General features: G+C 24.7%; 1 protein-coding gene across 2 annotated transcripts; it reads right to left on the bottom strand.

Moving 5' to 3' along the window:
• Positions 1-5,145: 5,145 nt before the first annotated feature.
• LOC126906173 (sentrin-specific protease 1-like) lies at positions 5,146-7,639 on the bottom strand. Of its 2 annotated transcripts, XM_050686510.1 has the most exons (6): positions 7,468-7,639; positions 7,150-7,253; positions 6,761-6,910; positions 6,503-6,632; positions 6,303-6,407; positions 5,146-6,030 (listed from the first exon to the last, which is right to left on the bottom strand). In XM_050686510.1, the coding sequence occupies exons 1-6, from the start codon at positions 7,637-7,639 to the stop codon at positions 5,444-5,446; spliced, it is 1,248 nt and encodes a 415-aa protein (XP_050542467.1). In that variant the 3' UTR covers positions 5,146-5,443. The 2 variants fall into 2 exon arrangements, with proteins under 2 accessions (XP_050542467.1, XP_050542469.1); XM_050686512.1 differs by lacking the exon at positions 7,150-7,253 and having other exon boundaries at positions 7,468-7,620.
• Positions 7,640-12,345: the final 4,706 nt, after the last annotated feature.

Genomic DNA, 12,345 nt, shown 5'->3' on the forward strand with positions numbered 1-12,345 from the left:
TAAAAAGTTTAATAATATGATATGTGAAGAGTTGATAAATAAAGTTTAGAGGATATTGTTTGAAAATATTTATGAATGTTAATTATAATTTTTATTTGATAGCTGCATAAATCTTATACCTATAAACATAATTATAGTTCATTTGCTGTACATTATTATATTTTTGTTGATTAATTCATACAATAAATTATTGTCACAATTCTTTATAAATGTTTTATTATTATTTTTTTGTATTATTGTTGTACGTGCATTGTTGTTTAGAAAATAACTCGAGTTTTCGTGTTTATCTTATGAAGTTAATTGAAAATAATAAGATGCAATTTCAGTTAAAATTGCATAAGAGTTTTAAATAATTAACAATAAATATATTTAGTGAAGAAACAGCGATTATTTGGAATTATGACAGCTTGTGCCAAACTTCAAGTGTCGGATTAATATTATTGTGACGTATTATTAGGCTAATGACGTAAATTAAAGTATACGAGATAAAAATATATAACTCGACAGACGTTCAGTAAACAATTGAAAGATAAAATATGAACTAATTAAAGATTTTCAAAACAAATGAAAAAATAATAGCAAATTATTCAAAAGAATATTAGAGATATAATCTACTTTACCGTTTATTGTAAAAGTATTTCTAATTAAAAATCCTTAGAGAAAAGAAGTTTAAATAACTGAATAATCTTACATAAAATATGGTATTTTAAATGGATTTTTAATACTAATTTAATAAAAATGTTATTTTTAAAAAGTTTTACGTAACGCCTTTATCTCCTAGTCATTTAAATGATCAATATATTTGAAACTAGAAGAAAGCTGATGGAAAAAAATTACAGGCCACATTGAAATTATTTAATAGTGTATTTGACAAATTATGATATAATTTAGAATTGAGTAATGACATTTGGCACGTAATTATATAAAATAAAAATTATTATTAAATTTAATATTCAATTTAATTCTTAATATAAATATTATGCGAACAATACCAATTACTGTATTATAATCGACAAGAGACCATGTCAACTCAACGTTATAAAATAATTAATTTCTAGACATAAAAAATCTACTCATTTAATTACTTAATTACTAAATTAAATACTTATAATTCAATAAAATTACATTATTAATTTTTAATATTAAAAAATGATAGGTTTGAGAAAACAACTTTCTGTTCTGAATTTCATAATAGTTAAAACAATTCAAATAAAAATGGAGGACAATAGTATCAATATGATAACAGATAAAATTAAAACATTTAAATTAATCACACACACTTGATTTAAAATACAACATTACATATAATATTTAATAATACAATACAATTAAATTCATGTACTGTGTTATTTAATATAATTCAACTTCATAAAATTAACTAAAATAATAATTGTAAAATTTTAATGATTTACTAATTTATTTTGTTTAAATAAATCTAAGTTCTATTTGACCACTTTATAGAGAAGTCAGTTATTCTGATACACTAGTTTGAATTCGGACTTATTATTTTATTATTTAGATAAAAAATTGAAAAATTAACAACAAATATATTGAGAGAATTTATTTATTTTTTAATAATTATTAAAAAAAATTAATAAATAGATGTAAGAATTATTATTATAATAATATTTTACGAAAAATTATTATTGAACTTATTCTAGGGATTAAAAGAAACTAATCTTAAATTCAAATTATAAATATTTACATTTATATTTACAAAATCTTCAAGATGTTTAAAATTAGATTTATAGTAAAAGATACTTTTAAATATAAAACGTTTCATCGATTTATGTAAGGATTACAAGTCTTTTTATGAAAATTCATACTTATATCTTCTTTGTTTAATTTGGACAATCAAATTATTGTTATTATTATTATAAAAGTGTAACTAATAAACTACACAAATAAAAATAAACGAACAATTTACAATAGTTACAATTCATAGTTAGTTAATAGCATGAAAAAAAAACCGTTTAAAGTGTTTCACACTTTTTCATAGATAAATACAATGGTACAATGTACAAAACAATGAAAAGGGAATTTGCAGTTTGATTTTTTAAGTGGTTAAATTGGCACGTGGATACCAATATGCTAATAGTTTATACTCTTAAACTAAGAATTAAAATAATTTTGTATGCTATATATTATTTTATGGTAATCACAAAACGTTTAGTAATTAAAAAAATCAAATAAGTACCGAATCAATATGTTGATCTTTATTGATTTTAAGCTATCCGATTTATAGTGTGTGATTTTAGATGGTAAGTTATTTATGACATTAAAGGACCTTCAAATGATTATTTAACAACGTCAAAGAAATTTGTCTTGTGGCGTGTGCGCTGTAAGTACTTTATCTCTTGGCATGTTTGACATGGTGTGATTTAGCGAAACGTGGTCAATAACATAATGACAGCGCTAATTGTATTATACTTAATCCTAAAATTTGCTATCTACAATGAATTATTGTACGGTTTTTTGTAATTATTGTTTTTGGAGTGTTATTATTACTACATACTATGACGCTCGCAGGTTATAGGGCGTTAACTATGAGAAGATAATATTTCAAGAACCATTTTTATGAATTTTATTTAATGAAACTTCTAAAATTGATGATATTAAAATAATATCTAAACGTTCAACTCTATGAGTATCCAAAATATGTAGAGTAAGATGACGAATTCAGTATTTTTCAAAATCCATTACATTTAGCAGTACATTCTAGCTCGAGTAGAGCCTCCTCTTACCGTATACATTGTTACTCATTAATACTAAACACGTGCGCACGTTATTTTAGTTGTGGTTATAAATTCATATTTGACGTGTTCCGATGTCATTTTTTAATTTAAAAATTAGTATGAAAAGCAAATCATTCAAATTTCTCACTTAAATATTCTAAAAATACTACAAAACGCTATAAACTCAGAAGTCACCCATTTTTTTTTTGACAATAATTTTAGTTATTAACTTTTACAATCATTTTCGTTATCTCATTTCAGCTGGTAAAAAGATGTCAAAAGTGGCAATTTTCAGGAAAACTCATCTTAGATGAAAAAAATTGTAGTATTATGCTGGACAACTTTTAAGCGCCCACAAAAAATACCATAGTTGATGTTTTTCCTAAACCAGTTTTATATTAAGATAAATTTCAAAAACTTTTCCTTATAATCTTGGTAAATAAATTATGCAATGTAAAACAGAATAAGTGGTATAAATTTTCAAATGAAAGTTAATAGTAAAGTACCAGGAATTCATGAGAACTATCGATAGAGAACATTATTGTTCAAATCATCGAATTATGTTGGTGGCCATAAGAAAAACGCTTGGAGATGCTGGAAACCCATTCGAGACTTCTAATCAAATAATCACTTACATTAATCCTCCTAAATTCCTGGTACTGAATTATGATATATTCCGTAAAATTCTGATGCTGGTCTAAAATATTAATTATATAAGTCAGTTGCATAACTCCTCAAGAATTCCTGATGCAAAACCTTAATCTTGTAATTTTTAATAGAATAGTGATGTGAAGTCTTTCAACCTACGCTCGTAGTGGCGATTATCTATTATGACGTACTGTTCTCCTACATATGATAAATCATTGCGACTGCATAGAAATTATTTGAAATGTTTATATTAGTATGTTTTGTGTGTAGATGTCGCCATAATGTCAATTGCGTATATCGCGTTTAATTGCTATCGATGCGGTGTAGTATATTGTTGTGGCAGTTCTTACAGGGCCGTCTAGTCGCAATCGAGTACTGGACAGCGGACGATAAAAATAATATAATAAAATTAAAGCAGCTGGACACTTATTCATAACATCTAATCAAATAACTTTATTAATCCTTCTGAATTTCTGGTACTATATTTTAATATTCTTCGCAATTACCGGTCTAAAACATTAAACTGATTGTCTGATTTCTTATAAATCCTTTGTACCAAATTTCAAACTTGCAATTTTAAATCAAGTGGTAAGGTAAGATGAGTCTTACCCTCTTACCGTCTCATGTTTCATACCTTTTTTTTTAATACAATTTAAAGTTCCAAATTTATAATTAATTTTAGAAAATAGTAAACATTTTGCTAATGTATAACCCCACTTATAATAAACCTGGCAGTAATAATATTTTAAATTATTAATTACTTCTGAAATACTTCTTAAAAATTTGTTATCGACCAGTAATTTTCTTTTTTAGATATAGTATCTAATAAATGATTTATTATATTACATCTAATTAAGTTAGTTAATTCAAGTTTATTATATTATCCAATTTGAAAAATTATAGTTGACACACTTAATATATAGAAAAGATTTTTTTTTGTTATACTGCCCTGAGGCACTTTTTAATGGGACAATAATAAATCATAATCAATACAATTAAATGTTATTCATACTAAACAAGTAAATACATTTACAAGTAATTAAATAAATACAAACCAGAATGTGATTCTACACTTTTAATAAAATGGTCTCAAACTTAATCTAATAATAAAAATAATAATTCTAATGTGTACTTATAATTTTAAACTAAATCATATGGCTTGATGTGTCTTCAACGTCTTAGATAATTGGAACTTCCCAATAGTTGAATTACCGCTAGATTTTCATGTTTGACAACTTCAGTGGCGTATTTTGAGGGGGTGTCCATCATGTCTGGACACTCCTCGACTTAAAAAAAATGCCTAATATATTGGTATTAACTTTTTTTATAATATACTATATTTATTTACTATAAAATAAATGGTATTTTAAATAAATAACAATATTGAAGATAATTTGATAGGATTCGACGACACGTATTTATCTACATTTTATCAGAGATTTCTAGAAATTATTTAGATTTCATTGGGTCATTTAGATAACAAAAATACCCGTAGCAAAAATATAATAACAACGGAAATATTCTGAACTTGTAGTTCATTTTTAAATTTATTTTATAGTTTATCAGTTTAAAGAATTATAAACAAATAAGTTTAGTGACCCCTATTGAATATACCGCATTTATAAAAAATACAGAAAAGAATTTTTTATAATTAAAATAGTATTTAAAAAATAAACAAAAGTTATGAAATTCTTTATGAATCGTCATTTAGTAAAATTAAAATTAAGTTGTTAAGATAGTAGATACGCTTGTTAATTTAAAAATTTATAATTGGCTGACTTTTTAACTTAATTGTATCCATAACTGTATATTATAATATTTGTATATTCACATAACAAGAACATTAAATTATTTCAGTTAAGATAAATTTATATTAAATTTGAATTTCTTAAATGAAATGTTACAAAGAAAAATAAGATTAAAATAAAATAACAAAACAACAATTAAACATAGAAAAAGTAAAAAAATGTTTGGTGGTATACAAATAAAAATTTCAATTTATAGTGAATATTAAGAAAATTGATATAAAATACAAAAATAAAATTTCATTCATAAAAATATTAATTGAATAGCTCGCCAGCAATAATTTCATTTTTGTGTCTTAATCTTATAAAAGGCATAAAATTTGCATTTATTGGTGTTGTATCTCCTCGAGACATTTTTTCTGCCAGCTCAACAGTAAATGGCCCACAATCATGTCCATTGGTTTGGCGAGATGTCTCGCCTATTTGTAATGTCCATGTAGAAGCTTTTCCTTTTTTGTCCATCTCCCATTCAATTAAGAAATTTTTTAATACCATTGGATAGGGACCCTCATACGACTTAAGACTATCATATGATGTCACAGTCTTTTCAGGTATATTAACCACTGTCAATATCCAATGACTCTCATATACATTCATGGGCACAAAAAGTAATTTTATTGTGTGAATATCTTTTTTTATCCATCTTCTTACAGCTGGATAACCTCCTCGAAGATACGCTACAATAAAATCAGTGACAACTGCATAAACTTCACCTTCTGACCGTTTTACTATCATTTTAATGTACTCATTAATTGTGTCTGAAGTATACCATGATGTGGGCGATTTAAATGAAGGTGCATTATACTGATCAAGAGATTTTGTGTTCTGATCTTGCATTACTTCTGCAAGTGTAACCATATTTAAACATTTTTCATAAAATTAATAAAAGACTTTGTTGAACAGTTTACTATTATTTAGGTTTATTTAAGGTTTTGGAATATGAAATTAAACACGTATAATTACTTTTGTTTAAAACGTCCATGGACCCCCTTAATGACACGCCTCTGCAGAAGTTATATTAATTTAACTCGTATTATTATAATTAATTATGTTTAATAAATAATCTTTTTTTATTTAATTTTACATAAAATAAATAGATTAAATAACTAATTACCTTTTTCTTTCTCTGGTACTTTTATTACTTCAATAGTGGACAGAGCAAGTAAATTTACGTCATTCGGCGTATTTAAGGTCAAAGGATTAGAACTAACTTTTGGCTCTAAAATAATTTATGTTTAAAAATATTACATATTTGTTTCAAAAATCAAAACTTCATATTTTTTAAAAATGAATTATATTTTAAAAGTTGTATACTTTTTATGACTTTTTCATCTTCTTCGGATGAATTTCTTTTTAAATTTGGTCGAGCAGTAGTATTAGAAGATATCTCAAAAAGTTGTTTTTTTATTTCGGATTTGCGTTCCAAATTTTTCTTATGAAAACTCTTAACAGATCATAAAAATATATTTAATTATATGATAAATTTATTTAAGAAATCTGCTTTAAGTCCAAAAAATGGTTTAGGGTATACCCTAAAATCTTTTTATTGAAATAAAGCATAATAAAATATACCTTTTCTAACAAATCAGCTGATATTAATAGCGGATTGTCTTTTGAAATTGCTATATTTTTTTTTTCTGTTGAATTTAAAATTTCATTTTTATATTTTTCAGATTTTTCATTCTGAAAAAGTGTTCCGAATTCTCTTTGCTGCATCATATTCTAGGTAACCAAAGAGATATTTAAATAAACAAATAAACTATACTTAATATTATATTATTATCTTCGATAAAAATTGAATTTCCCATAAAAATCTAATAGAAAAAATAGCAGAATAATATTAAACATTATGTTACCGCATTTATATTAAGGGGGTTGATAGTTTATTTTATATTTTTGAATCAGACAAACCCCAATAACATAGCTAAATCGAATAAATATATTAATATAATTATAGTTACCAATTTTTCTGGAATAATTTTATCATTTTTATTCGTTTTTCGATACGTGCGTTTTTTTGGAATAATGGAATTTTTTATAGGATAAATATTTTTATTAATAATTGCTGCAAATTGAATATAATTTTAATAATTATTAATTAAATAATCAATTTCGAAAAAGGTTTTTAATATTAAAATAGTTAAATTAAAGTAAAGCGACTGAATTATTGTTATATATGAATAAGAGAACTTATTATTAATTTTTCTTATATTTTATATTAAAAAACTTTTTCTCTATTCGAAATAGTTAGTTTAATTATTAATCTTAATAGTGTTTACAGATAATTCTTCCATCTTTAGTTGACTTTTTTGATATTTGTCCTTTATTTGTATTATTTAAAACACAATTGGAATGCATGAAACGACGATTCCATATTTCTTCAACTCTGCGTATGACCTTATGTAAGTTTGATTCATTTGTTTGACCAAAAATATTTTTTTCACTTGCCATATCAATAACTAATTAAATAAATCTTAATAATTACACAAGACGATAGTTTATTTTTCACGGGAAAAAACGAAGTGAACTGAAATGTCGATAAAATCAACATTTACATCTAATTGTCAAGGAAACTTAATTGTAAAAATTCATTAAAAAAATGTATAAGCCAATTATAAATAAATTTAGTATAAACAATACTTATTTATTTTAATTGTATTATTGGTCAAAGAATAAAATATTTTAAGAATTTACAGAGAATTTAGTATAAACAATACTTATTTATTTTAATTGTATTATTGGTCAAAGAATACAGTATTTTAAGAATAATACAGAGAATTACAAAAAAAAAAAAATATATATATATATATATATATTTTAAAGATATTTTGAAGAAAAACCTTTTGTATTTGTTTGTTTATTTATTACAATAGTTTACAAATGATAGAGATTTTTTATGAAAGTTCAAGTGGAATAAATTTGATATCGGTTAACAGAATATTTATGTATATAAAATTTAATCTGTATGAAATAAAATATTAACGTTTGGATTTATTCTCTTGCAGCTATTAAACATTTTGCCCATATGAAATTGCTATTTCCATTTAGTTATTAACAAAAAACATCATGCCATGCGATTATAATCAACATAAAAATTTATTAAGTTGAATATATAATATAGTTTAACAATTTAATTAATAATTGAATTAATGACATAATAATTCTGATAAAAGAAAATAACAGGAGATTTGAATTAATTTTAACGACTTTAACAAATCGAAAATAACTTTAGGGTTAACTACCTTATAGGTCGACAAAATGCACCATTTTCTTTTATCGAGTATACCAACCAAGGGAATCTTAATAGCCATGAATACTGGAACTTTAAGTATTTTGGTTTATTTTGAACTGTATATAGTTTTTGTGGGAATTTGAATGATATATTTGGCATCCAAATTTTCGTCATAACAATTAAGATATCTTCGTTCGATAACTTACGGTTAATATAAAATTCAATATCATAATTATTACTATAGTTTGTGTCCTCAGTAAAAGAAATATTATTTGAGTCTTTTGTATCTAAACTTAAAGTGCGACAAATTTTAGCAGAGTCAATCGAGTTAACTGGCGAAGATGCTCGTTTATTCGTAAGAGTATCGTTGTTATGAGTTCAATTAAATTCTGAGGTAGTAGGTGTTAACTTAAAAAAGGAAGTAATTGATCCTTGCTTTTTATGTGCCATTTTTGGTAATTTTACAACACTTTTTTCCTTAATTATCGCAAACTATAATAGTTAAACAAAATTCAAAAACGTTTAATTTTTTATTTTTTCGAAAAATTCTTAAAGAACCATTTTGTAGAGTTACATACAAGTATAAGTAACTTAGAGAAAAAAAATTTTAATTGGTTGAATACTAAATGAATAAAAGCAATTTGCCCTGGCCCCCTCAGCTACACCCAGTCATAATATTACATAATATGATTGAAACACTCGGGCGGCAGTGCGGCATTTTTACTCTAACTGCCATCGTCGTAATGACTGCCGGATATCTGTAAAACTCGCCCAAGGAACTATTTATAGATAACGTAGATTGCAATATTGACAAAACACGAATTTTTCTATTCAGTGGCAAAATATTATATTTTAATATAATTACTTACTCTTATTCTAATAGTTTATTAATCATATTAGTAGTTGATATGTATTTTTTAAGGGGAGGCTCAGTTTCAAAGACTATATTGCTAGTATAATGTATAAATGGACAGCACGGGTAAAAGGAAACAAGTAAAAATTACTAGTTTCGTACTAGTTTACTTTTTTTTGTAACGCGTAATAACTTAGTTAAGATATAATAAAAATAAAAATATTATTTTAAAATATTTAAATCAAATTAAAATTGTATAATAGTTTATTACACATTTATTCGTAATTTCTAATAAAATTCCTATGATTGGTTCATATTTTAATTATTTATTTTATTTGAATAAATAGGTAGGTACTTAGCACTTACTTTATGGCACGTTATAGCTGTATGCTCGACGGTCGACAAAAAAATGAATGTCAAATAATAGTATTATTCAAATGTATAATTCTCTAAACTGATAAACTATATAAAATAGATTTCAAAAGAAGCTACAAGTTCAAAATATTTCCGTTGTTATTATATTTTCCCTGCGGGTATTTTTGTTATCTTTATGACCCAGTGAAATTCAAATAATTTCTAGATATCCCTGATAAAATGTAGAAAAATCTCATAACGTGTCGTCGAATCATATCAAATTAACTTCATTTTTGTAATTTATTTAAAATACCATTTATTTTATAGTATATTATAAAAAAAAGGTAATACTAATATATTATGCATCTTTTTTTTTTAATTCGGGGGTGTCTAGACATGGAGGACACCCCCCAAAATACGCCACTGCCTGTATTTGTAATCATATCATCATGTGTATTATACATGTATATTAACTCAAAAATTTGAAACTTTAAATGTTTATATCTAATAAACTAATAAAGTAATATTAAAAATTCAAATGCCATTTACTATTTAATTCAAAATCCAAACATTTTATTATATTCAAAATATGTGTTCCCATTTAAAAGACAAAAAGACAAAGTTGACACCCTTACAAGGCATGAGGGATGAACATAAAAAGTTTTAAATAGTTAATAATTTAAGAATAATGTGAAACTAAAGAAAACCAAAAATAATGTTTAAATTATATTTATTCTACAAGTAAATGAGTGGGTTATGATAAAAAAATCAGTCTGTATACTGTAATATAGTTTATCATTTGTAAAGGTGGAAGTAAATCATTTTTGTAATGTTTTGTTTAATTGTAATTTCCTGATCTATTATTACTAGACCAGGAATTAAATATTTATAAACATTTTTGAAAACGATAGTATTATTAATTTTGCAAAAAGAAGAAAAACAAAATATTTTAGTATATAAGACGAAATGGAATGAATCGTAGAGGAGAGAGGACCTCAGGAGCACCGAAGGTANATAGAGGAGAGAAGATCTCAGGAGCACCGAAGGTAATCTCTTTTCGCGCGGTACGTTTATGACATTAAGTTTTCATTTTGTGTATTGTTTTATTGTGTTTTTAGTGTATATTTATTTTGTATGTTTTGCATTGTTTAATTATATCTATAATAAATACATTTGAGTTATTATTAAACTTTTATTACTTTAAGTTAAGACACTAAGAAGGTTGTTTCTTTTAAGATACAACAGTACCAAAATTTCAAATTTCAAATTATTTTTCAATTCCTAAAATAGTAAATAGAAAAATAGTAAGTTTTTTTACGTCAGTAAACATTTCTATAATTTTCGTTTGTGAGGTTCATTAAAAGTTGGACACCACCCGAGAAATCATTCAAAATACGCCACTGGATATCTTTGTTATATGCCAACAGGTGAACTGAGTGATTTCATCTACTTCAATCCGCAGCATCATATTACAATGAATTAAGTCATTTCTATTGAATCGGAATCGTGGCGATAGTATAAAACAGAGGTTCTCAAAGTCAAATGAATCACGGACCCCCATCTAAAGACCTACAGTTTTAAAGACCTAACCCTGATATGTGCTCGCGGAACCCTGGGGGTCCGCGGACCACAGTTTGAGAAACTCTGGTATAAAATATGATCATCTTTTATGCCATCTATTATTCTTTTCTTCCCGTAAACTTGCAGCAATAACTACTGTGGTTTTATAACTTAAATTATACTTATTTAAAATGTTTGCCACAGAATCAGCAGATATTATTAATTGATTATAATTTAATATTTTATGAACACCGATGTTGTTAACGGAAATACTTAATGGTTTACCATGATTTTGACTTAATGAAACATATTTGTTATTAGTACTTACGGTACTATTTATCTTCATCGTAACTAATTTTTTTGCAAATAATGCCACAATTAGTTTTTCCCTTTTTTTAACTTTTATTAAGAACAATACATTCTAACTTTATATTTTGTGTAATAAGTTACATTTATGACACCTTTTTTCATAACACTTTATCATTTTATACATCTTCTTTTAATGGTTTTTTTGTAGTTCTTCAAATTATTTATTTTTTTTTTTTATAAAAATATGGCGCTTTATTTCTTATAAACTTGCATAAATAACATTCACATAACTTTAATGTGTTTGATCTCGTCCTTAAAATGTTTTTAAGATTGAAGTAATCAGGTAAATTAAAATGACATTTTTTATATTCGATGCTTTTGAATTTATATAATTTGGTTAAATTTAATTTAAATGGGCACAAAAACTGTTACTTCTGCTCATTCCTTCTTTACTTTATAATCTTCAATAAGTGCAAGATGTTTATATTATATTAAAAATTCACAAAAAATCGAAGTATATTTTCAATATTTTTTCCAACATCACGAAAGTAAAATTAAATTTCACAGATTTATTTGGTTTAAAGTTAAATATAATGAGTAAATGAACTAAGTAGGGAATTAGAAAAAAATAAGGAATTACTAGAATAAAATATTATTTAAATAAACAAAATCGATACGTTTGTACAAAGTTAACCAATTTAATCCAATTTATAATAATTACCATGCTGGTAAAGCAATTATTGTTTTTTTAAGTTAAGTGTTTATGTGTTTAACCTTTTGTAATTGTTTTTTTCTTTTATTCTTGTCTGCATTCACCGCTTGCATTGAAGTAAGAACATTTTAAAAGTT

The sequence above is a fragment of the Daktulosphaira vitifoliae genome, unplaced genomic scaffold, assembly GCF_025091365.1.
Source record: "Daktulosphaira vitifoliae isolate Bord-2020 unplaced genomic scaffold, ASM2509136v1 Scaffold_4, whole genome shotgun sequence".
Taxonomy (NCBI): domain Eukaryota; kingdom Metazoa; phylum Arthropoda; class Insecta; order Hemiptera; family Phylloxeridae; genus Daktulosphaira; species Daktulosphaira vitifoliae.